The 24,426-nt window shown below is 70.6% G+C and overlaps 2 protein-coding genes across 2 annotated transcripts; both read right to left on the bottom strand.

The window, feature by feature from the left end:
• EBI3 (Epstein-Barr virus induced 3) lies at positions 1-4,596 on the bottom strand. Its single transcript, XM_062185029.1, is given in 6 exon segments — positions 1-223; positions 521-633; positions 636-677; positions 1,666-1,835; positions 2,594-2,726; positions 4,369-4,596. Coding segments are annotated over 6 exon segments (663 nt in total). The 5' UTR covers positions 4,436-4,596; the 3' UTR covers positions 1-85.
• A 557-nt stretch (positions 4,597-5,153) lies between these two features.
• Positions 5,154-24,263, bottom strand: ANKRD24 (ankyrin repeat domain 24). The gene is given in 22 exon segments (XM_062185028.1): positions 5,154-5,629; positions 5,733-5,798; positions 5,909-6,025; positions 7,691-7,858; positions 9,733-10,497; positions 10,499-11,407; positions 11,494-11,612; positions 11,727-11,799; positions 13,514-13,612; positions 13,701-13,745; positions 14,284-14,391; positions 14,489-14,569; positions 14,826-14,854; positions 15,148-15,335; positions 15,414-15,520; positions 15,682-15,752; positions 16,584-16,641; positions 16,870-16,934; positions 17,607-17,695; positions 17,776-17,906; positions 23,591-23,661; positions 24,183-24,263. Coding segments are annotated over 21 exon segments (3,402 nt in total). The 5' UTR covers positions 23,627-23,661; positions 24,183-24,263; the 3' UTR covers positions 5,154-5,551.
• Between the last annotated feature and the right edge of the window lie 163 nt (positions 24,264-24,426).

The raw sequence follows: 24,426 nt of genomic DNA, 5'->3' as shown, positions 1-24,426 counted from the left end.
ATCGGCACACCGAGGCCCAGCCGCGCATCCGAAGCTGCCCAGCAGCAGGGCGGGCCTCCGGGGGTCCCCGGACCCCGCCCCAGGGTCAGGGCACAGCCACAGGCAGGCTCCAGTCACTGGCCTCCCCGGAGTCCGTGATGTCCTGTGCGGCCACCTGCACCTGGTACCTGGCGTGGGGCCGCAGGGCCCTGAGGGTGACCGACGTGGCCTCGGTGGGGCCCACCTGCGGACGGAGAGGCGGGGTCAGGGGCCAGGGCTGGGCCTGCGACGTGGGACATCCTCAGTGTGGCGCGCACCCCCCCACTAATTCCAGAATCTTCCATCACCCCAAAAGGTATCCCGTTCCAAGAGCAGCACCGGGCTGGTCCCGGGCTGGGGTGGACGCGGCGCGGCTCTGCGCGGACCCCAGGGAGCGCAGTGCCGCGGTCACCCTCGCGCCGGGAGCCCAGCCCCCAGGCCCCCCGCCCCAGGCCTCTGCCCCGCGTCCTCCGCCCCGCACCCCCGCCCGCACCCCGCTCACCTGCCGGAAGCGGGCGGCCCCCGGGCGGCGGTAGCGCACCCAGTACTTGAGCGCGAAGACGTCAGGGAGGGGCCAGGAGCGAGGGGGCGCCCACTGCACCCGCAGCCGCTGCCCGGCAGGGGGCTCAGACGCACGGCCTCGGGAGGGTCGGGCTTGACTGGGAGGGGGCGAGGGGCGTGGTCAGGGGCGGCAGCTGCCAGCATTCGTTCCCTGATTCATTCGTTCACCTGCGCGCTCGCCAGCGGGGGAGGGTCCCCCGGCAGACGCCCGGGAACGGCAGGGGGCGCAGGGGCCTCCGGAAGCTCCCCCGGGGCAGCCCCACGCTACTTCCAGAACATTCCCTCAGCCCAAAGCCGGCCCCAGGCCGTGGCGACCACGGATCCCCTTCCTGTCCCTGGAGCCCCCCGCGGCGTGGCTGTCTGTGTGAGGGTCAGAGCGCGCCCCTGTTCCTGGCTGCGTAATATTCCACCGTGTACTTGGACCAGGCAGGGTCTGGTTGTTCACCGCCTGATGGACACAGGGAGGGGCGGGCACAGCCGCCACCTGAGACACCCGCACCCGTCCAGGTGACGCGCCTGGGAAAGCGGCGTTGACGGCCCACGTGCTGGGCCCCGGCGCCCGCGTGGGAGACCCGGGGGAGCTCCTGGCTCCTGGCTTCCGCCTGGCCCAGCCCCAGCCACTGCGGCCATCTGGGGAGTGACCCCACGGATGGCAGACCTCTGTCTCTCTGTCTCTCTCTGTCTGCCTTTCAAATAAATAAATAAATCTTTTAAAAGAGAGACCTCTGTGCTGTGGGCGTCTGTGGGCTGTCACTACCCTGGGTGGCAGCTGGGTGACGTCACCACTGAACACCCACGGGCGGGGGTTTCCACGGCTGATGCACTGCTAGGGGGTGAGGCCTCATGGGGCGTGGGGGGTGGCAGGACAGGGCTGGGGACACAGCGAGGCAGGGCCGGGAGCAGAGGGCAGGGCGGGTCCTGCAGGGCCCCGTGGCCGTGGGGGCCCTGAGTGGGTGGGGACCCCGGGGCCTGGTGCGGGCGGTGGGTGCTCACGCGCGCCCTCTGGCGGCGGCTGCGGGGAGCACAGGCCGGGTGGGCGCGGGGAGCCACGCGGGGAGCCCCCCGCCCGCCCCGCCCCGCACTCACTGATGTTTTCGGCCACGAAGGCCGTGAAGCTGCTGCCGCCGTGCAGGGTCGTGACGTTGAGGACGTAGGGCACCGGGGAGAAGAGCCGCAGGTCGGCTATGCTGCAGCTCGCGGCCTCGGGCGCCGCCTGCACGCAGGGCCAGCTCTCGCCGCGGGCGGCCAAGCCGAGCCTGGGCGGGGGGCGGGGGGGGTGCACCGTGAGCCCGAGCCTGGGCGAGGGGGGTGCACCCTGAGCCCCAAGCCTGGGAGGGGGGCGGGGAGTGCACCATGAGCCCCAGCCTGGGCGGGGGTGGGGCGTGGGGGTGCACCATGAGCCTGAGCCTGGGTGGGGGTGGGGGGCGGGGGTGCACCGTGAGCCCCAAGCCTGGGAGGGGGGCAGGTGGTGGGGGTGCACTGTGAGCCCCGAGCCAGCCCGGGGCTCCTGGAATTGGGGGGACACAACCTGGGGCGGGTGGGGGTTGGGGTTCTGGAAGCTTCGACAGTGCCCCCCCCCCAGGGCCCCCAGGTGTGGGGACTCTGGGGTCGGACATCGGACGCGGCCTCCAGTTCTGAGTTCCCGAGAAGCCTGGGAAAGTGCCGACCGCACCGTCCCGGAGAACTTTCTAGAACCTTCAAAAATGTCCTGCTTGTCCCACACGGCCGACCCCGGGCCACGCGGGCGCCTGGGCTGCCCCGGCTCCGACCCCAGCTCCCGCCGCCCACGCGGGGGTCCAGAGGGAGCCCCTGGCTCCTGGCTCTGTCCTGGCCCCCGCCCCGGCCGTGGCAGGTGTCTGGGGGCCTGAGAGCGGCCGCGGCCGGGTGGCGCCCTGACCTGGGGCCGGGGGTCCCTGGAGCTCCAGTTTCCCGGGTGTGAGGGTGGGGAGGGCGGGGGTGGGGCCTCTCCGGGGAGCCCAGGGTCCCCCCACACCGCCCCCGCGGCCTCTCTGACCTGTACGTGGCCACGAAGGACGGGGGTCCGGCAGGGTCGGGAGCCAGCGGCAGGTCCCAGGAGCAGTCCACGGCCAGCGGGTACCTCGGCGCCCGGCACTGCACCCTGGGCTGGGCGGCAGCTGCGGGGTGGCCTCGAGGGGAGAGAGGGAGGAGTGAGTCCCCATCCCCCGGCCCTACGGTGGCTCAGCCCCCATCTGTCCCCTGGGCGGGGCAGGGGGGAGAGGGGTCCGGGATCAAGGCCCTCAGCGCCCACGTCTGTCCCCTGGGCAGGGCAGGGGGAGAGGGGTCCGGGATCAAGGCCCCCAGCGCCCACGTCCGTCCCCTGGGCAGGGCAGGGGGAGAGGGGGGTCCAGGAACCAAGGCCCCCAGCGCCCACGTCCGTCCCCTGGCGGGGCAGGGGGGTCCGGGAACCAAGGCCCCCAGCACCCACATCCGTCCCCTGGGCGGGGCAGGGTGGGCAGGGGGGGGGTCTGGGATCAAGGCCCCCAGCGCCCACGTCCGTCCCCTGGGTGGGGCAGGGTGGGCAGGGGGGGGGTCCGGGATCAAGGCCCCCAGCGCCCACGTCCGTCCCCTGGGCGGGGCAGGGTGGGCAGGGGGGGGGTCCGGGATCAAGGCCCCCAGCGCCCATGTCCGTCCCTGGGCGGGGCAGGGGGAGAGGGGTCCGGGATCAAGGCCCCCAGCGCCCACGTCCGTCCCCTGGGCGGGGCAGGGTGGGCGGGGGGGGGTCCGGGATCAAGGCCCCCAGCGCCCACGTCCGTCCCCTGGGCGGGGCAGGGTGGGCGGGGGGGGGGTCCGGGATCAAGGCCCCCAGCGCCCACGTCCGTCCCCTGGGCGGGGCAGGGGGAGAGGGGTCCAGGATCAAGGCCCCCAGCGCCCACGTCCGTCCCCTGGGCGGGGCAGGGGGAGGGGGGGTCCGGGATCAAGGCCCCCAGCGCCCACGTCCATCCCCTGGGCGGGGCAGGGGGGGAGAGGGGGTCTGGGAACCAAGGCCCCCAGTGCCCACGTCCGTCCCCTGGGCGGGGCAGGGGGGGGTCCGGGAACCAAGGCCCCCAGCGCCCGTGTCTGTCCCCTGGGCAGGGCAGGGGGGGTCCGGGAACCAAGGCCCCCAGCGCCCGTGTCTGTCCCCTGGGCAGGGCAGGGGGGGTCCGGGAACCAAGGCCCCCAGCGCCCGTGTCTGTCCCCTGGGCAGGGCAGGGGGTTCTGGGAACCAAGGCCCCCAGCGCCCGTGTCTGTCCCCTGGGCAGGGCAGGGGGGGTCCGGGAACCAAGGCCCCCAGCGCCCGTGTCTGTCCCCTGGGCAGGGCAGGGGGGGTCCGGGAACCAAGGCCCCCCAGCGCCCGTGTCTGTCCCCTGGGCAGGGCAGGGGGTTCTGGGAACCAAGGCCCCCGGCCCACGTCCGTCCCCTCGAGCCACCTGGCAGCTCGGGCACCGCCCCCACGTGTGCAGTGGTGACGCCACATTGCTGAGGGCGCGGGAGGCTGGGCAGGGGTGATGCTGAGACCCTCAGGCCCCGGCTACGTCTGGGACTGTGGAACCCACACGTGAGCGAGCTGGGTCCTCAACCCTTGGCAGCCCCGGGCCGTCGCCTTGGGGCTGGGCCCCTGCTGCTCTGTGCCTCAGTTTCCCTATCTGTCCAAGGGCCAGCAACCACGTCCCACCAGGGAGCATACGGCAGGCGTCACTGCCTCCCGCACCCCAGACCCGGCCCAGGCTGGCAGGAGGGCAAGGCCCTGCCCCCCCAGAGTGCCCCCTGCCCCCCAGGGACCCCACGTACCTTCCCCTGCTCCGCAGGATGAGCAGCCAGCCCAGAGGGCGAGGGCCAGGAGGAGCCTGGGGACCATGGTGCGGCCGCTGAGCCAGTGTGCTCCCAGGAGCTGGGTGGGGACCGCCCTGGCGCTGGGGATGGCCGGGGAAGTCCAGACAGAGAGAGGGGCCCGGCCACCACGTGCAGGGGGCGGGGCGGCCACCCAACCAGGAAGCGGCCACCAAATGGGGAAGTGACCTGGTGGCTTTCCCCACGTGGGGGGGAGGGGGGTGGAGTTGGAGAGGATGGAGACGGGGGAGGGAGAGAGGGAGAGGGAGAGAGGGAGGGAGGGAGGGAGAGAGAGGCAGAGAGAGAGGGAGAGAGGGAGAGAGGGAGGGGGAGAGAGAGAGAGGGAAAGAGAGGGAGGGAGAGAGGGAGAGAGAGAGGGAGAGAGGGAGAGAGAGGGAGAGAGGGAGAGATAGAGGGAGAGAGGGAGGGAGAGGGAGAGACCACGAGAATACGGCAGGGGCCCCTAGAGCAGCGAGAGCCAGGCGCCGTTCACCACCCCAGAGATGCCGGCCCGGGCCTCCCTCGGGGCCCCTGGCAAGGCTGCCGGCCCCAGCGACACCAGCACGCGGGCCCCAGCACCACACACAGAGGTTGTGACGTGACGGGGACAGGGGACAGCCGGGGACCTGCCTCGCTGCTGTTGGGCACCCAAGGAAACCCCGGGGCCAGGCTGGACCCTCAGGGGCCTCCCCTCCAGGAAGGCCCCCGGGCTTTCAGCCGGGGTTTGTCCCGGGGCGGCTGGCGGCGCGAGGGGCTGGGCAGGTAGGGACTGAGCGCGCCGTCCTGGCGGAACCGAGGTGCTGGGTTCGAGTCCCAGCTCTGACTCCAGCTTTGCAGTAGAGACGGCACCTGCCCCCCGATGTGGGAGACCCAGCGGGGCTCCTCCCCCAGGCTCCACACACAGGCCACCAGCCTTGGAGCTGTGCACGCTGCATTTTTATTCCCGGGGGAGGGGCGACCCAGGGACGTGACGAGGGGCGACATGGGCGGGTTGGGAGTGGGGGGGATAGGACTTGTCACAGATTCTCCGAGCGATGCAGCCGGCTACAGAAAAGTCGGGACGGGGCCCCGCGGGGCGGCCTGGAGGGGGCAGGGGCCCCGTGAGGGTGCGGGGCGGGGGGCGGGCGGCCCCTGGGGCGCAGCCTCAGCGGCCCTGGGCCTGCAGCCGCTGCATCTGCAGGATCTGGCTCAGAATGCGCTGGACGTCTTGGTCCATCTGACCCTGGGGAGCAGAGAGGACCGGCGGCCCTGGGTGCACCTGCTCGGCCCCTCCCCCGGCCCCCACCCCAGCGAGCAGAGAGGTCGGCGGCCCGGGCAGGGCTCACCTGGATGGCGTAGAGCAGGTGGCTCCTGTACAAGGCCACCACGGCACAGCGGTCCCTGGCGGCGTCCTGCGGGGCCCGGGGTAGGCTGCTCAGAGAGGCGCGGTGCCGCCCAGCCGGGGCGCCGGATGCCCGAGGACTTCCACCCCCGCCCCCACCCCCGGCGGCTCAGCCCGCACCTGCAGGCGCTGCTGCAGCGCCACCACCTGGTCGCGCAAAGCCTGCACCTCGGCGGCGCCCGGCTGCTCCTTCAGCGCCTCCTTGAGACTGAAGACCTCCTTGGAGAGTTCCGTGATCTGCCGGCAGGGGGGCGCTGTCAGCCGGCGCCCAGAGCCGCAGGGCTGGCTCCCGGCTTGGACCCCGGCCCCGCCGCGGCTGGGGCGTGGGCCCGCAGATGCAGCTCTCTCTGCCTCTCTCAAGTAGAGGCTCCATTTCAACTTCAGTCCCTGGGTGCAGCCAGAGCGCCCCCGGCCCCCGGCCCGCGGCCACAGCCAGGCACGTCTCCCAGCCGCCTCCCGCCGCCAGAGCCATTGCTGTCTCGCAGGCGGGAGAACCCGGCGCTTTCTGGCCTCTTACACCTGCCCCTTCCCCCATGGGCTCCCCAGACCCCAGGCAGCCCGGCACAATGGGGCTGGGGCCGTCACCCTGCTGTTCCTCTCCCTCTAGGCTGATCAGGGAATGGGGGGGGGGTGATCCCACCGAGCCTCACTTTTGCCATCGTGCACTGGGGTACACAGCAGGCACTCAGTAAGCGCTGGGCCTCATCACTACGGCAGATTCCAGGATCGTCATCAGGGACCGCTGTGCCCCCCAGGGGACACTGGGCGGAGTCTGGGACGACTGGGGCTGCTCCATGCCCTGCAGTGGCCAGGATGCCCGTAGGGGCCGGGGGCTGTGTGTGGCCCGCGATCCACTGTCTTCACCCCCGGGAGCCTCGGTTGGTTCACTTGGGAAATGGGGATGAAGACCCGGATGGAGCCCCGGCTCCTGGCTTCGACCCTGGGTCTTCCCAGGACCTTGGGAAGATTAACAATGTATGAAAATGCCTGACTTCACCGCTAGAGGTCGCTGTCGTCAGCGTCATTTAAGAACAGAACCTGGGGGCGGTGCTGTGGCTCCGCAGGTTAAGCCTCCCCTATGGGTGCCGGTTCGAGTCCTGGCTGCTCCACGTCCCATCCAGCTCCCTGCTGTGGCCTGGGAAAGCAGTGGACGATGGTCCAAGTCCTTGGGCCACTGCACCCGCGTGGGAGACCCGGAGGAAGCTCCTGGCTCCGGACTGTCTCAGACCTGGCCATTGTGGCCATCTGGGGAGTGACCCAGCAGGTGGAAGACCTCTCTCTGTCTCTCTCTATCACTGTAACTCTGCTTTTCAAATTACTATAATTTTTTAAAAGGTTTACTTATTTATTTGAAAGGCAGAGTTACAGAGAGGAAGAGGGAGAGAGAGAGAGACAGAGAGACAGAGGTCTTCCATCTGCTGGTTCACTGCCCAGATGGCTGCGACAGCCAGGGTGGACCAGGAGCTTCCCCCGGGTCCACCACGCGGGTGCAGGGTCCCCAGCACTTGTCCCATCATCCACTGCTTTCCCAGGCCATAGCAGGGAGCTGGGTCAGAAGTGGAGTAGCCGGGACTCGAACCGGCACCCACGTGGGATGCCGGCGCTGGAGCAGGGAGTACATGTGCCATTCTACGCCACAGCGCTGGCCCCTGATAAATAAATCTTGAGCAACAAAAGCAGAAACCAACCTGTTGGGAGCAGCTCGTGCTGTGCGCCCTTGGGCGAGAGGCCAACCTCTCTGTGCTCAGGCCTCCACAGAGGCAGGGGGTGTCTCGGGAGAACCTGGCACCAACCCACAGCCGGCAGTACACAGTCGGCACTCGATCCACGGTGCCACAGTGGGACACTGGGTGGTGTCCAGGACCCCCCACCCCGCGCCCGAGCGAGCGAGGGGACGCCCACCTTCTTGTCCTTGTCCTTGGCCTTGTCCAGGGCCTCCTGGGCGCGGCTCTGGGCCTGTCGCGCCTTCTCCGCCTCGGTGCGCAGCCCTCGCAGCTGCTGCTCTGCCGTGGCCAGCTGGGCCTCCGCCGCGTGCCGCTCGCTCTTCATGAACAAGGCTTCCCGCTGCACCTGCGGCCCGGCCCCCGTGTGAGGCTCAGGGGACCCCCGTGTGAGGCTCAGGGACCCGGCCCCCCGTGTGAGGCTCAGGGACCCGGGCCCCCGTGTGAGGCTCAGGGACCCGGACCCCCGTGTGAGGCTCAAGCACCTGGACCCCCGTGTGAGGCTCAGGGACCCCCGTGTGAGGCTCAGGGACCCGGCCCCCGTGTGAGGCTCAGGGACCCGGACCCCGTGTGAGGCTCAGGGACCCCCGTGTGAGGCTCAGGGACCCGGACCCCCGTGTGAGGCTCAGGGATCCGGGCCCCGTGTGAGGCTCAGGGACCCGGCCCCCCGTGTGAGGCTCAGGGACCCCCGTGTGAGGCTCAGGGACCCCCGTGTGAGGCTCAGGGACCCGGCCCCCCCGTGTGAGGCTCAGGGACCCGGACCCCGTGTGAGGCTCAGGGACCCCCGTGTGAGGCTCAGGGACCCGGACCCCCGTGTGACGCTCAGGGACCCCCGTGTGAGGCTCAGGGACCCGGACCCCGTGTGAGGCTCAGGGACCCCCGTGTGAGGCTCAGGGACCCGGACCCCCGTGTGAGGCTCAGGGACCCGGGCCCACGCCACCCGGGCCCCCGAGTGACTCAGGGATGGGGGTCCCGGGAGTTTCCAACCCTTCTGCTCCGGCCCAGGGACATCCAAACCCAGAGCGCCCTTGAGTCTTGCGCCCCCCCCCCCCGTGTCCTGGATTCCCACCCGCCCCCTGGGCATGCTGGCCACGCCTTGCTTCTCTGGCCCAAGGGCTGGGAAGCCATTCCCTGCCTCACTTTCCCGGTGGTATATAAAGCGCCAACAGCCCCTGTGTCCCAGGGGTGGGCGGTCGTGGGAGGAGCGGATTTAAGTTGCGGCCCTTAGGGTGAGGATGGTTTTTACTTTGTATCACTGTGGTCTTTTCCCTGTCCATGGGGGGAAAGTTTGCAAGTTTCTTGCAAAAACAAAAGAACTGGATGAGAAACAAAGAGAGCACAAAAAAGTGGCTTTGGCGCTGGCTCGGCTCTGGCTCCGGCTCCCTGGGAGGCGGAGGAGGGGCAGCTCGGGTCACCCACCTGGGGGCGGCAGGCTCTGGGCTGCTGCGTGGCCCCAGCGCCAGCTGTTGTAGACATTTGGGGAGTGAACAACAATGGGAAGAAGGCCACAGAGACCCCAGAGACCCCAGAGACCCTCCCTGGAACAGCCGCCTGCCCAAAGCCGGGGGGCCACCAGCGCAGCTGCGCACCTGCCCCGGCGTGGGGGAAGGGACCGAGTCCAGAGCTTGGTGGATACCCGGTATTCCCTGCTCCCAGGCCGGGAGGCCCCAAGCCGCTGGACTCGCCAGGGGGCAGGGTGGGAAAGGCCGCGCTCGGCTTCACCTTGGAGCTCAGAGCCAGGCCGGACGCCGTGAGAGCCAACAGCAAAGACCAAAGGCCTCTGAGCCGGACTCAACTCCCCGTTCCGCGCGGCATGCGCGCTCAGACCTGGGGCGCACCTGCGTTCCGGGCGCCCCCCTGGTGGAGATATGGCCATGCCGCAGCACGGGGAGGATTGGGGTAGACGTCGACCCAGGGCGCCCCCCAGAGCCCAACTGGTGGAAGTGTCCGCAGACGGGAAAAGTCCCTGAGGCCAAGGGGGGGTCCTGTGCCCAGAGCCACCAAGGAGCTTTCAGGGAGCCGCGACCCCCAGCCAGGGGACAGACCCGGGGGTCGTAAGCCGGACAAGCACAGATTGCACAGTTCGAGTCCCGGCTGCTCCACTTCCAACCCGGCTCCCTGCTCATGCGCCTGGGGAAGCAGTGGACGCCGGCCCCCACACCCCGCGGGGATGGAGCTCCCGGCTGCGCGCGCTGGGGGAGGCGCCGGCAGGCGGGCGCTCACCTGGAAGACCTCGGCGCTCGTCTTCTCGTGCCTGCGGCCCAGCTCCTGCAGCTGCGCCTCCAGCCGGGCCACGTCGGCCTGCAGCGCGTGCACCACGCGCTCGTGCTCCGTGCGCGCCACGCTGCCCGCGCGCTCCCGCTCCAGCTCGGCGCGCAGCCGCGCCGCCTCCTTGCCCGCGGCCACCACCTCGTGCTGCAGGCCGGCCGCGCGCTCCCGGAGCTCCAGCGCCTCCTCCTGCAGCCGGCGGTGCTCGGACGCGGGCACCGAGGACTGGCGGAGGGCCTCGGACGCCTCGCGCAGCTCGGCCAGCCCCTGCCGCGCCTCCTCGCAGGCGGCGGCCAGCTCGGCGGCCCGTGCCTCGGCGGCCTCCCGCGCGCGGCCCAGCTCGGCGGCCGCTGCCCGCTGCTGTTCCCCCGCGGCCCTGGCGGCGGCCAGCTGCTCCCGCAGCGCCTGCAGCTCCCGGCTCTGCTCCAGGCGCAGCTCCTCCGTGCGGGCCAGCTCCGCGCGCAGGCCCCGCGCCGCCTCCTCGGCCAGCAGCCGGCCAGCCCGGGCCTCGTCCAGGCGGGCCGCGGCGGCCTGCAGCTCCCGCAGGCGGGCGTCCCGCTCCTGGAGGTCTTCGCGGGCCTGCTCCAGGGCCGCCCGCAGCTGCGCGGGGTCCCCGCCGCCCTCGGCCTCGCGCACGCGCACCCGCAGCCGGCTGGCCTCAGCGGCCTGGCACGGGCCCCGCGCCGCCAGCAGCTCGGCCGCCGCCTCCCGCGCCCGCGCCCCGGAGCGCCTCCTCCAAGCCACGAATCCTCATCTCCAGCTCTGCCTGCAGCTTTTCCGAGGCCTCGGCCGCACCAGGGTGTAAGACGAGACTCTGGGGGGTGCCGGGGGCTGTGGCCTCGGCCCCGGTGGCCTTCATGTCAGTGGTCTCCACACCCGTGGTCTGTGCACCTGCGGGCTCTGCCTCGGTGGCCCTCACTGTGTTGATTGTCCCTTCTGGCTTCTCTGTCACTTGCGTGGGCCCTGACACCGTGGCCTCCGCCCCCGTGGCCTCTGCTCCCGTGGCCTCTGTGTCAGTGTTTCCACTTTTCAAAGCCTTAGCCTCACCCCCTGAGCCTTCTGTTTCTGTGTCCTCCACATTCGTGGGTGCTGTGTCTGTGGCCTCGGCTTCCGTGGCCTCTGCTCCTACTGCCTGGGCTTCTGTGGCCTCGGCTTCCGTGGCTTCAGCTCCCACACCCTGGGCTTCCGTGGCCTGGGCTTCCGTGGCCTCGGCTCCCACACCCTGGGCTCCCGTGGCCTGGGCTTCCGTGGCCTCGGCTTCCGTGGCTTCAGCTCCCACACCCTGGGCTTCCGTGGCCTGGGCTTCCGTGGCCTCGGCTCGCACTTCCTGGGCTTCCATGGTCTCCACTCCCGTGGCCTCATCGTCGGTGGTCTCGGCTCCATCAACGCTGGTTTCTGGAGTCACTGTGCCGTTGAGCTCCGGGCCAGCCGGCCTATTCGTGGTCCCGGTGCCCGCCTCCTGGGCCTCCTCCCGGGCCGCCTGCTGCTCCAGCGCCCGCAGGGCCTCCGCGTGCTGTCTGCGGAGCTGGTCCAGCTGAGCCTGGAGCGAGTCATACAGGACGAGGGGGACGACCTCGGCCAAGCCGCTGCCCTCCGTCAGCATCTCGTCTTTCTCGAAGTTCTCCAGGACCTGGGACAGGACAGCCGGTTGGCCGGCACAGCCGGGGCCTCGCCGCCCGGCCCGCCCAGCCCCGCCCTGGTCCTCAGTCTCCCCACCTGCACTTTCTCCATCAGCTCCTGGTTCTGTCTCGTGAGCGCAGCCACCTGTTCCTGCAGGGAGGCCAAGAGCTCCTGGGCCGCCGGGCTCAGCGGCTTGGACAGCAGCGCCTCGGCCCCTGGCGGGAGACACAGGAGCAGGGGGCCGGTGTGGTGGCTCGGCCCCCCTCTCCGGTGAGCCACGTTGGGGGAGTAACAGGAGCTCCCAGCCCCCGTGGGTCCCCGGGGCTCACCTGGAAAGCCGGGCAGATCCCCCTCCTCGTCCTCCAGGGTGGGCACGTCGTAGCTGGTGTCCTCCCTCTCGTTCTGCGGACAGAGAGCAGCGCCCGTCACGCACCCTCGAGGGAGCCCCAGGGCCCTCGCCTGGGCTCAGTGCGCCCTATGTCCTTTGCCCAGTTTTGGCCTTCACTGGGCTGTCCGAGCCGCCTGAACCCCTCGGGGCTGTGGATATTAACCTCTCGGCAGACACGAGGTCTTCGAACGCCGTGGGAAGCAGAATTAGTAGTGAGTTTTTGGATCGGTGGTTCCCAGAGCAGAGCAGGGTGGCCGGCTTCGGGTCCCAGCCTCCTGCCATGTGCACCCCAGGAGGCGGCAATGAGGGCCTGGTGCTGGGCCCTGCACCCGCGTGGGAGCCCCGGGGGGAGCCTCTGGCTCCCGGCCTCAGCCTGGCCCAGCCCCGGCCGCTGTGGGCGTTTGAGGAGTGACCCAGTGGAAGGGAGATGTGTGTGTGTCTCTGCTTTTTGAATATGAGGGACACTTTGGTGAGAAATCCACACGTAATTTTTCCAAAATGCACACTTTCTAAGAATTCCTTCAAGGTGTGGATTTCAGTGTTTTTCTACGGCGCCGAGAGTGCCAGTTCCTGGCCCGGTGGCTCCACCTCCGGTCCGGCTCCCTCCCGGGTGTGCATTTGTGGGGTGTTGTCTGGGTGGGACTGTGGGCTTGGGAGGATGTCTGGTGTGCGTGTGTGTGAGGCTGCATGGGTGTGGGTGGGGTTATCAGGCCACGGCAGGCCCCGCCCGCACCTTAGCCCCACCCCCAGCCTCATCCCTCCTGGCTCTGGCCCTGCCCCTGGCTCCTCTCCTGCCCCTGCCCCAGCCCCAGCCCCTGGCTTAGCCCCTCTCTCTGGTTCCTGCCCTGCCCTGACCCCCCCTCCTGCCCCAGCCCCACCCTGACACTAGCCCTACCTCATTCTGGTCCAGTCTTTGCCCAGTTAAAGCCCCACCCCTGACCCCACCCCTTCTGCCTCTGGCCCCGCCCCTGATTCTGGTCCAGGCCTTGCTCTAGTTAAAGCCCCGCCCCTTGGCTGAAGCCCCGCCCCACCCCACCCATGCCCCACCTCCAGCAGGAACTGGCGGCTCTGCAGGCTCTCCACCTCCCTGCCCAGGCCCCGCCCCGGCCCCGCCCACCTCCAGCAGGGACAGGCGGCTCTGCAGGCTCTCCACCTCCCCGCCCAGGCCCCGCCCCGGCCCCGCCCACCTCCAGCAGGGACAGGCGGCTCTGCAGGCTCTCCACCTCCCCGCCAGGCCCCGCCCCGGCCCCTCCCAGGCCCCGCCCACCTCCAGCAGGGATAGGCGGCTCTGCAGGCTCTCCACCTCCCGCCCAGGCCCCGCCCCGGCCCCGCCCACCTCCAGCAGGGACAGGTGGCTCTGCAGGCTCTCCACCTCCCTGCCCAGGCCCCGCCCCGGCCCCGCCCCGGCCCCGCCCACCTCCAGCAGGGACAGGCGGCTCTGCAGGCTCTCCACCTCCCTGCCCAGGCCCCGCCACGGCCCCGCCCACCTCCAGCAGGGACAGGCGGCTCTGCAGGCTCCACCTCCCCGCCCAGGCTCCGCCCCATCCCCTCCCCGGCCCCGCCCACCTCCAGCAGGGACAGGCGGCTCTGCAGGCTCTCCACCTCCCTGCCCAGGCCCCGCCCCGGCCCCGCCCCGGCCCCGCCCACCTCCAGCAGGGACAGGCGGCTCTGCAGGCTCTCCACCTCCCTGCCCAGGCTCCGCCCTGGCCCCTCCCCGGTCCCGCCCACCTCCAGCAGGGACAGGCGGCTCTGCAGGCTCTCCACCTCCCTGCCCAGGCTCTCCTTCTCCTCCTGCTTGGCGGCCAGCAGCTGCTGCAGCTCCTGCACCTGCAGCGCGAGGTGGGGACGGGGTTGTGGGGGCGGGGCCAGGGGCGGGGCCACGGGGCCGGCTCCTCCCCCTCCCTGCCCCACCTACCTGCCTCTCCAGGCTGTGGAGGGAGCTGGCCTCCGCCTCGGGCGGCTGATGGGACAAGGGGCACGGGGTGCATCTGGGCTGGGGTCCCCGTCCCCCAGCGCCTGCACCACACAGCACCCCCACCGCTCACGCCTTAGGCGTCGGCGAGAGCCTACTGTGTGCCAGCCGCTCACCTGGCCACTCAGCACTGAGCGCCTACTGTATGCCGACACAGTATTCAGACAGCTCATTTATTATTGAGCGCCCACGGGGTCCCAGCCACCATCCGACGACCCAGCAAGTCCTTACTGAGTGCGTACTGTGTGGGACCCCGCATTCAAACGCGTGTTCATACGTGTAGAGCGGCACAGGCGTGATCGGCCACCCCCTGGGCTTGCACACGGAGAAGACGCGACGCCCGGCCCGCCCCTCCCGGCAACAGAGAGAACAGAGCTGGGCTCAGGACTGGGGGCACGGGCAGGGGAGGGGCCTTGTGAGCCAGGGAGGGGCGAGAGGAACACCCCACCCGCCCGGGTTGGGAGGAACAGTCTGTGCCAAGGCCCTGGGGCAGGGCCGTGTCTGGGCGCCCCCGCGGCCTCCGAACCTCCTGCCTCCCGGCCGCCTCGCGCTGCTCCAGGCCCCGGATCCTCTGCAGCAGGCGGCCCCTCTCCTGCCGCAGTCGCACGATTTCCTCATAGGCCTCGTGGTCGTCCTGTTGCCCCCCCTCCCCCGGAGCCCAGGACCTTTAGACCCGGCCGGAAGGCGCCCCCTGCCCCACCCCGCGCCCGCCCCGGGCTCCGCTCACCCACCGGCACAGGGATGCTGGCGGGTGGCGGGGGTGCCTTCCGCTTTTTGGGAGCCCCTTGCTTCTCGTGGCTGGACACGGAGTTCTGGGGGGGGCGAGGGTGAGTGGGGCAGGGGGCGGGGCCGCGCCCCACTGAGCCAGCCCCTAGCTGACTTCCCGGAGCCAGGACCGGGTCCCGCCCCCCAGGCCTCTCAGGCAGCGCTGGTGGCGCTTGGTGGCGGCGCGCCCTGGACACAGCCCTCTCTGACCCAGGTCCTACAGCCCCGGGCCTATGGCTCCTCCTCCTGGGCTCTCCCGGCCTGGGGCATCCGAGGGACACACCTGAGGCTACCAACTCCTACCTGAGATGACGCCTCGCAGGAGTCGTCCTCTAGGGGGCGCAGGAGAGAGGGGGACGCAGGGTCAGCGCCGCTGTCCCCGGGGGCTCCACGCCCCGCCACTGGAAGACCACTGGTGGGCCCACGGGACTCGTTGGGGGGCTCCCAGTCCCACCCGCCCCCAGCAGCAGGTGCTGGTCCTTGGATCTACCCGCCGCAGTTGGGCTCAATCAATACTGGTGTTGGGGCAGCCTGCGGGGCTCCTTGAAACCTCCCAGGGTGCAGCAAATACGGGGAGCCTGGAAACTGTCCACAGGACACTGGCAGGGAGAAGGGGCTCGCGTACCGCTGGGCGGGGAGGGGCGCTGGGCCGCCTCGTGCAGCAGGTGCAGGACCAGCTTGTCCCCGGCCAGGGCGCCGTAGTGAGCCGCGTCCCTGCCCAGGGCGTCAGTGATGCCCGGCCGCGCCCCGCCCTGCAGCAGCACCTCGGCCGTCTCGGGGCTGGCGCTCTCGCAGGCCAGCATCAGGGCGGTCCTAACGCGAGACGGCGCCACTCAGCGGGACAGGGCGCCCCGAGACCCCCCGCCCGCCCGGAGGTGGGGAGATGCGCACCTGCCCTGCAGATCCTGGTCATTCACGGCAGCCCCCTGCCGCAGGAGGAGGCGGCACAGGTCCGTGTGACACATCTGAGCCGCCAGGATGAGGGGCGTGGCGCCGGACTGTGCGAGGGGCGGGGTGACGTGAGAACAGCAGGGGAGGGGGCGCTCTGGGCCCAGGGCCCTGAGCTTCACAACCTTCCCGGGGCGCCTGGGGTGCTGCCACCTGGTGGCCGCGTGCCCCAACTGCAGGCTCTTTCCCCCAGCAGCTCCGGGAGGCTCACCGGGTCCCGGGCGTCCAGGCGCGCCTTGTAGGAGCACAGGACCTCGGAGCAGGAGAGACAGCCGCCGGCAGCTGGGCGGACAAACGGAAGGGCGGAGGCTCGCTCTGGGGGCTTCTGCGCGAATGAGAAATCCCTGCCTATGCTGGGGGGCTGCTGACAAAGGCAGGGCTCCCACTGGACAGATGAGAGGCCCAGCCACGCCCGTGGCTGCCCGGCGGGCTCAGGGGCAGAGTAAACCCCCCCCAAAGAGTGTTCAGGTTGTGATCTGAGCTCTGGGTTCTGCAGGAGAAAGGGGACGGGGCGGCGCGGAGTGGGCCAAGGCCCGGAGGTGGGAGAGAGCATTGCGAGGTCAGGGTCAGCCGGAGCAGGTGTCCTGGGCCCCAGGGGGCAGGGAGGGCCTCCGGGAGCCCTCCTGGGAGAGGTCAGCAGGAGCCGGGCTCTCTGCGTGCCAAGAAAGCCGTATGGGCACGGGGTGGGGTCTGGAAGCCGGGGAGTGACACATCCACGCATGCTCGGGGCGGTCCCTGCCCCTGCCGGGTGGACAGCGCGTTGGCGGACAGACGGAGGCAAGGCGAGAAGCGACAGCCTGGGTCTGGGACCCCGCTCAGCAGGTGCAGGGGGCGGTCATACGCGGCGCCACCGCTAGGTGGCAGCGTGCAACAGTCGCCGCGAATTTCTACAGCGATTCAAGGTCAGGGGCGCGAGGGGAGAGGGCAGAGGGGCGAGGGCCGGGTGGGCTCCAGGCAGGGTCTGGCGCCGCGACCCCTCCCCTGCTCCTGCAGAGAGAGCTCTTTGCGGGCTGCCTGGGCCTCGGACCTCCCTAACGTTTCAAAGGAAAGGAAACCAGGGACCCCCACCCCGGACTCTGCTTGGGGTAACCCCACGGCGAGGGCCGCGCCCACCTGCGTGATGCAAGGCCGTCCACCCGCTGCCATCCACGACGTCCACGGCACAGGAGGCCTGGGGAGGAGACACGGGGCATGTGACCACCCCCCCCCGTCTGCTCCACTCCAGGACCCAGCCCCCACCGGCCCGCCCGGCAAGCCCCCCGAGCCACCCTCCGCTTGGGGAGGACAAGGAGTAGCTGGGAGTCTGGGGAGTAGCTGGGAGCTCTAGGGTTTAGGGAGCATCTGGCTGTCCAGGGAGTAGCTGGGGCTCAGGGGTATCTGGGACAAGACCGGGAGCGACCTGCAGGAGCTGCTTCAGGCACTGTGGGTGTCCGTACTTGGCGGCCAGGTGGAGCGCGTTGTAACCTGGAAGGCAGAGGTTTCGCAGCGCTCAGATACTCCAGGGGCTCGAGCTACTCCCAGGCCGGCGTCCGTGTGCGGGGTGTCTCCCCGCAGCCCCAACTCCTCCCCCGTCCCCAGCTCCACTCCGTGGGAGCCCCAGTCGTACCCTAATCCACACTCCCTTGCTCATCCTGCCTGATACTCCACAACGCCCCAGCTGCTCCGGGCGTCCTGCCCGCCCTGCCTCTGGCCCCAGTTTCGGGCCGGCTCTGCCCCGTGCCCAGTGACCACCGAAGCCCCAGCGACTCCTGAATCCGTGACCCTACAAACCTCTCCCCAAACTCTGCAAGTTAACCTCACGCCCCAGGTCAGCTGCTCCCCTGAGCCCAGCTGCTCCTGCCCCCCCGGGACCTCTGCACTTCAGCCCTTCCCTTGGTCTCAGATACTCCCACAGCCCAGCTGCTCCTCAGCCTCCAGCTGCTCCACTGTCCCAGCTGCTCCGACTCCCGTCCTTTCTCGGAGACCACCCCAAGCCCCAGATACTCCCCTGCCCCGCTACTTCCTCTCACCCAACCGCGGTGGCCAACTCAGTCTCTGGTCTCTGACAAGTCAGCCCCCCCCGGCCTTGGACAGGACCAGGCTGGACCCTCGGGCTCCTTATCCCAGCACCTGCCCTGCCCGCCCGCCCGGCCGCACCTGCTCCATCCGTGCTGGTGACGTCGGTGCCCTGGGCCAGCATCACCTCCAGGCAGCTGGCCGCACCCCGCATGGCCGCCAGGTGGAACCTGGGGTCGGAGGTCAGGGGTCAGGGTCAGCCGCAGGCGGCCTCCGCCGGGCCCCACCCACACCAGGCGCGGGCACTCACGCCGACTTGCCCTCGGGGTCCAGCTTCGTGGGCACCAGGCCCTTGCGGGCGATGAGGGCGGCCACGCGGGCCGGGTCCCCGCGCTCCACGGCCTGCAGCAGCCGCTCGTCACTCCGGCCCCAGACCTGGCTCTGCAGGGCACAGGCAGAGGCGCGTGGGGCCGGGTGGGCTGCCGCCCCCTCCCTGCCGCCCCTGGCGGGGGCTCTGGGCTCTCACGGCCGCCGGCCCCCCCGCCCCGGGCACTTGCCTGGCGCCTGCCTCTGGCCGCGGGCTTCGGGATGGGGCAGGGGCCACAGGGCGGGCAGGAGCCGAGGTCGGCGGGGCTGAGCCGCAGCTGCGGGGCGGGGGAGGTGGGCCTGGGTGGGGGGCGGCCTCAGGCTGCACCCCCCAGGACCACCGCCCAACCCGGCCCCAAACCCACTGCCAGCCTCACGCAGCGGTGGGACCCCGTGTCCTGTGCCCAAAGCCGTCCTCGACTCCTCCCTCCCGGCCCCTACCCGACCCCAAAGCCCCCGCCCACTGTCCCCCAGAAACGCTCGGCTCTCCCCACAGCTGTGTCCCTGCCCGGCTCTCCAGCAGTGCCCTGGTCCCCGTCCCCAAGCCGCGCCCGAGCCCCCAAGCTCTCCCCCACGCCCCCATCTGCCCTCAACGCTGTCTCCGCAGACACGGCCCCGGCTCCCCCGAGCGGCCCCTCCCGCGCGCACCCTCCTGAGTCTGGGGTCTCAACGAGGCCAGGGGGCGGGGCGGGGTGGGAGGCAGAAGACCCGCGCCCCGCGCCCCCCGCCCCGCCCGGGCCCTACCGCGCAGGAGCAGGAGGCGGCTGCGCACAAACACAGCTGTTTCATGGCGTCCAGGGCGCCGGGCGCCGGGCTCGGGCTCGGGGCGGCGACGGGGCCGCAGGGGCCGGAGGGGCCGCCAGGCGGCCAGGGAGGGGCCGGGGGAGGGGCCGAGCCTGGCGCCCCGCCCACGCCGCTGCCACCGCCCCTCCTCCGTGCGGGGGGTGGGGGCAGCGCCCAGGAGCGGAGCTGGGGGAGGGGACGACAACCTGGCCGGACTTGACCTTGGTGTCCAGCCTGGCGGAGGGGGGGCCTGGCTCCCTCATTCCCCCGCAGGCTGCTGGCGGGGGTCCGCGCGGATCGGGTGGGGACCCTGGGCGTCCATCTCCGCCTCCTGGAGCCGCGGGGGGTCTTCGGGCCCCCTCCCCCGGGGCCTGGACAGATGCCCCCCTCTTTGCCGCCGGTCCATCAGCGCCTTGGGCTCACTCGCTCAAGGTTTCCTTACCTCGTTGGTTCACTCATCCATCCGTCCGCCAGGGGGCGCTACGCAGCCAGAGAAAACTCCATTTGAATCCAGCCCCGGCCCCTGCCCGCCTGCAGTCACCATGGTGACCAGACTAGGATACGTACCGCCTCCGCCTCCACTTGCCTCATCCGTGAAATGGGCTTCCCAGCAAACAGTCCCTAGCACAGCCAGCCACCCAAAGGACAGCAGGCGGCCCATAAACACCGCGGGCGGGGGCGGGCGGGGACCCCTGCATCGCACAACGGACAGCCTGAGCCTCCTCCTTGCTTCCCACCCAACTCCCCGCGAACACGCGCCCTGGGAGGCGGCGGTGAGGGCGCAGGCGCTGGGCCCCTCACCCACCAGGGAGACCCGGATGGAGCGCCCGGCTCCTGGTGCAGCCTGGCCCGGCCCTGCTACTGCAGGGAGCGAAGCAGTGGACGGAAGTCCCCCCCCCCCCCCGCTCTCTTCCTCTCCTTCTCTCCCTCTCCCCCTCTCCCTCTCTCTCCCTCTCTCCTTCTCTCTCCCTCTCTCTCCCTCTCCCACTCTCCCTCTCCCTCTCCCTCCCTCCCTCTCTCTCTCTCCCCCCTCCCTCCCCCTCCCTCCCTCCCTCTCTCTCTCCCTCTCTCTCCCTCTCTGCCTCTCTCCCTCCCCCTCCCTCCCTCCCTCCCTCTCTCTCTCTCTCATAAGTAGCACTACATGGAAACATTGCGCGCACTTTGCGCTCATCAGGCCGAGAGCTCACCCGGCCCGGTGCAGCTCTTAGGCCGGGTCCTGGGGACCCGAGGGTGGAAGGCCCTGGAGAAATCGGCCGAGGGTCAGCGAGGGCCCAGGCCCGGGAGGGCCCAATTCCACCACCTTTTCTGACTGGGAGCTTCTGGGGAGCCGGGGCGCTGTGGGCCGGGGCAGGGGCCCCCCGAGACACCAGCAGTCCCCAGGCAGTGCCTGCGGCCGAGCCCTGTGAGCCCTGTGAGCCCCGGCCACTTCATTCCACCAGCGGGCGAGGCAGGGATGGGATGCTGGAGCCGGCGTCGGGCTCCGAGGTGACCCTGCCGTCACCGGGGTCCCTGGGTGACCAGGGCAGCAGCAGGGCAAGCCCACCCAGCAAAGCAGGGACACAGGCTGGGGAGTCCAGGAAGGCTTCCTGGAGGAGAGGGTGGGCAGTGGCTGGGGGACAGCAGGGACAAGGTCGTGTTGAGGAGAGACCACAGCTCACCTGGGCCCACACAGCTGCGTCCGTCCCGGTCCTGGCCCCCACAGCAGGCAGAGAGCACCCAGGGGCCCCCATGGCCCGGCCCACCCCTCCCCGCGCTCTGCTGCTCCCTCCACCCCTCCTCGTTCTTCCCACAACATACCAGGCTCAGTCCTGCCCCAGGACCTTTGTGCGGGCTGTGCCTTCCATCTGCACAGCCCTTCCCCAAGTCACCCACATGGCTGGCTCCCTCTCTGCCTGACCACACCCCATCTTACATCCTCACGGTGCTTCTTCCTCGCCCATCCTGCCTGTCCCCCACCCACCCCTCACATTCTACCAGGGAGCAGGGGCTTGGGTGGCCTTGGCCACCGCAGGGTCCCAGGCGCCTGGAACAGCACCTGGCACACGGCAGGTGCCTGGCAGATCCGCACGCGATCGGCCCCTGGGGAGATGCTCCCCAATGCCTTGAGTGTTCATTGAGCGCCTCCTGGATGCCAGCCCCAAGCAGAGACCCTGCCCTGGAGGCCCCGGGGGCTGCGAAGCCGGGACCCTCTACTGCCCAGCACTTCGCACCCGCCCCTCTGCGCCCTCAGCCCACCCTGCTGGCGCCACCTCCTTCCCACGCCGAGCCGGCACCCACACGGGTCCCTTCCCTGCCGGCACCACAGCAGAGAGCCCGCCTCCCGCCGCCGGGCCCCCCTGTGGACTCCATCCTCAGAGGCAGAACCTGGCCTTGGTCTCCGTCTCCTGGGAGACACACAGTGCACTCCCCTCCATGACCGCACCCCCACCCCGCCTGCAGCAGCCAGGGCCCGGAGCCCAGGCCTCCTGTGGGCGGCAGGGACCCACGTGCTCCTGCCATCACCTGCAGCCTCCCAGGCTGCACATCGGCAGGGAGCTGGAGCCGGGACTCGAACCCGGGGTCCCACAGATACAGGACGCAGGTGTTCCAGGCTCCAGGCTCAGAGAAAGGGGAGATTTGTCCAGCTCGGTCAGTGCCGCGTTCCCAGCCAAGATTCGGAGAGCAGAGGGTTAAAGCAAGCGCAGACCCCCTGAGTGTGGCCATGGGAGCCCCCCACCGCCCCTGCCCCCACTGGGCATGAAATCCTTCAACAGGGCCTGCACATAGCAGGTGCACACTAAGTGTGTATGGAATGCATTAGAGAGAAAGGTAGATGGAGAGAGACAGAGAGAGAGGGAGAGAGGGAGAGAGAGGGAGAGAGGGAGAGAGAGAAAGGGAGAGGGAGAGGGAGGGGGAGAGAGAGAGAGGACAGCGCGCATGGTCAGGCAGCACTAAGACCCCCTCCTGTCTACCCCACCCCCGCCGGTGGAATCGCTCCAAGTCCGGGCCTGCGGGCAGGGCCGGCGGGGGAGGAGCCGCGGGGAGCGGGGGGCGGGGCGCCGGGCTCAAACCCACCCCCCAGCTCCCCCCCCCCCGCAGTCACGCACTCCGGTGTCGGCTTTCTCCGCCCCCCCCAGCCCCCCCCCCCCGCCCCGGGCTGCTGAACAAAAGGTGAACCTGAGTCCGGGCAGGGAAACCGGAGGAGGAGGGGGGAGCGCAGGTGCAGCGCGCGCAGGCGGGGGCTGGGGAGGAGGCCCCGCCCACCAGGCCTCCCACCTGCCAGGGCCCCGCCCCCGCCCAGGGCCAGGCCGCCAGACTGGGGAGGGGTCTCCTCCGAGCTGCAGGATTCTTGCAAAGGGCGAGATTCAAACCCAACCGCTCCAGCCACGACCCAGCGACCAGGGGGTTCGGTCCCCGCCTCCGGCCGCCACCACTCAGAGACGGCCGCCAGCGGTGTGGATTTCCGTGAGAAACTCCACGGTCACCCCGCGAAGGGCCACAGCAACCCGGGCCCCACGGCAGGCGGTGCACTGTCCCACCCCCCTCCCCGCCCGCACAGGGGGGGCGCACAGGGTGTCTCCTTCGGGCTCTGTGGCCTCGAGCCGCTACCTTCCCCCCTCTATAAAGCAGGGGTCCCGGGCCGCGCTGGGGCGCAGCGGGTTAAAGCCACGGCCTGCAGCGCCCTCATCCCACACAGGCGCAGGTTCGAGTCCTGGCTGCTCCACCTCCAATCCAGCTCCCTGCTTAGGGCCTGGGAGGGCAATGGACGATGGCCCAAGTCCTTGGACCCCTGCACCCGCGTGGGGGACCCGGATTGAGCTCCTGGCTGTGGCCCGGTCCAGCTCCAGCCACTGCAGCCATTTGCGGAGTGACCCAGGGGATGGAGGACCCTCTGTCTCTGCCTCTCAAATAAATAAAATAAATTTTAAAAGAAGAAGAGGGATCATCCACGGCCCTACCCCAGCCAGCAAAGATCGCTTTGCCTAATCCTGACTCAAATTTTAAAAAAAGTTATTTATTTATTGGAAGGCAGAGAGACGGACAGAGGCCCTCCCGCACTGGGTCCCTCCCAGGGTGCCCACGCCAGCCAGGGCCGGGCCAGGTGGACGCCAGTGGCCAGGAGCTCCATCCGGGGCTCCCAGGTGGGAGGCGGGGCCCAGGCTACACAGCAGGGAGCTGGAACTGAGCCCAGAGCTAGGACTCCAGCCAGGGGCTCTGACCCGGGATGGGCACCACAGCGGCCCCGCGTTCCGGGTCCCGGGGACCCCTCAGCGCCCCCACACCCTGCTCCCGCCTGAAAGCCCTGCCTCTGTGCCCTGAGTCCACGGGGTGAGGCTTGTCCCCAGCCCGGGTGCTCCCTCCTGGGTGCCATCACTGGCCTGCCTCCTCCAGGCAGACCCCTGGAGCGCTCCGGCCACGGGGCGGAAACCCAAGTGTTCTGAGGTCGGGTGTGCGAGAGGCTCGGGGCCCAGGGAGCCTCAGCAGCTCCCGGCAGGGCTGCCTGCGAACCCCACCTCAGCTCTGAGCCTTGGCTCAGCCCGGACACTGGCTTAGGGTGGCCTGGAGGGGGTGGGGGAGGCAGACGGGGGCCTCTCTCTGGGGCAGCCCCACCCAAGGTGGCCCGGTGCTACCCCGGGGCCTTGGCACTGGCCATCTCCAGCACCCCAAGGCGGCTCCCTCCCTCTTCCTCTCGGACCCTCGCACCTAGGTGACCTCCTCCGGGAAGCCTTCCCGGACCACTGGAACCATCCAAGCGGCGTGAAACCCGCACCCAACCTCCCGGCGCCGCAGGCCCGGGGGAGCAGCGGACACTCATGGGGAAATCTGCGTGGGAGGGGGGCGTTTCCTGGAGACCAGTGCTGGACACGGCGAGGGCAGGGGCGGCAGAGAGGAAGGGGAGGAGGCGGGGCAGGGAGACAGCCCAGAGGCCAGCAGGTGCCCGGCCACAGGAGGGGACGGGGGGGGGGCTTCAGGGGTCCCCGCGGCCTCCGACTCACCTCTGTCTTCTTAAATCGCGCCCGGAGGGTCTTCATGCCCAGTGTCCCCTCGCCTTGTCTCTCTGGGCCTCCTGGGGAGGGTCAGGGGTGTCTGGGGGTGCAGGACCCCACCCCGGAGGGCAGGGACAGGCAGGCTGGCCCCCACCTCCCCTCTGGCCCTCCCAGGGCCCCTCTGGGCAGAGGTGGGTTCCGGGACCCCCCCTCCCTCCTGTCCACCCGGCCGTGTTGCCTGCAGGTCTGCGGGGCGTCTCCAGGGGGCGCTGTGTGAGAGAGGGGGTCCCCAGGGAAGGACCACCCCTACCTGGGGGCCTCCTGCCAGGGAGTGGGGGGGCGCCCTGCACCTGCCCGAGAGGCGGCCTGGGCCTTGGGAATCCCTGGGCTCAGCGGAGGGGCCAGGGTCCACCGTGTCCCCAAAGCTGCTCGGCCGGGAGGGGGGGGCGCTGGGCCGGGGAGGCGGGGGGGGGGGGGGGACTGCGACCTCCAGGCGCGGTGGACGCCGGCAGGTGCAGCTCAGCCCCACCGCGTGCCCGGCCCCGGCCCTGCCTCTCCTCTCTCCCACCTGTGTGTCTCCCACCCCAGGCCCCTCGCCTACCTCCCGCGGCTCCAGTGCCCCGTGCCCACCGCCGGCTCCGGTTACCCGCTCCCAGCTGGGCCTGGAGCTGATACCCGCGGCTCCCGGCGCCCGGCTGGCTCCGACACCCGATCGGCCGCGAGGCTGGGGATGAGCGAGGGAGGAGACAGGCGGCAGCTGGACTGCCCGTTGGCCACGGGGCTGGGGGGGAGACGCTGGTGCTCCCCCCATCCCCACTGCTTGGGTTTCAGTTTCTGGAAGGAGC

Source organism: Lepus europaeus, unplaced genomic scaffold (genome assembly GCF_033115175.1).
Source record: "Lepus europaeus isolate LE1 unplaced genomic scaffold, mLepTim1.pri SCAFFOLD_229, whole genome shotgun sequence".
NCBI lineage: Eukaryota > Metazoa > Chordata > Mammalia > Lagomorpha > Leporidae > Lepus > Lepus europaeus.
The sequence above is the reverse complement of the archived record's forward strand: the minus strand, read 5'-3'. Positions and strand labels throughout refer to the sequence as shown.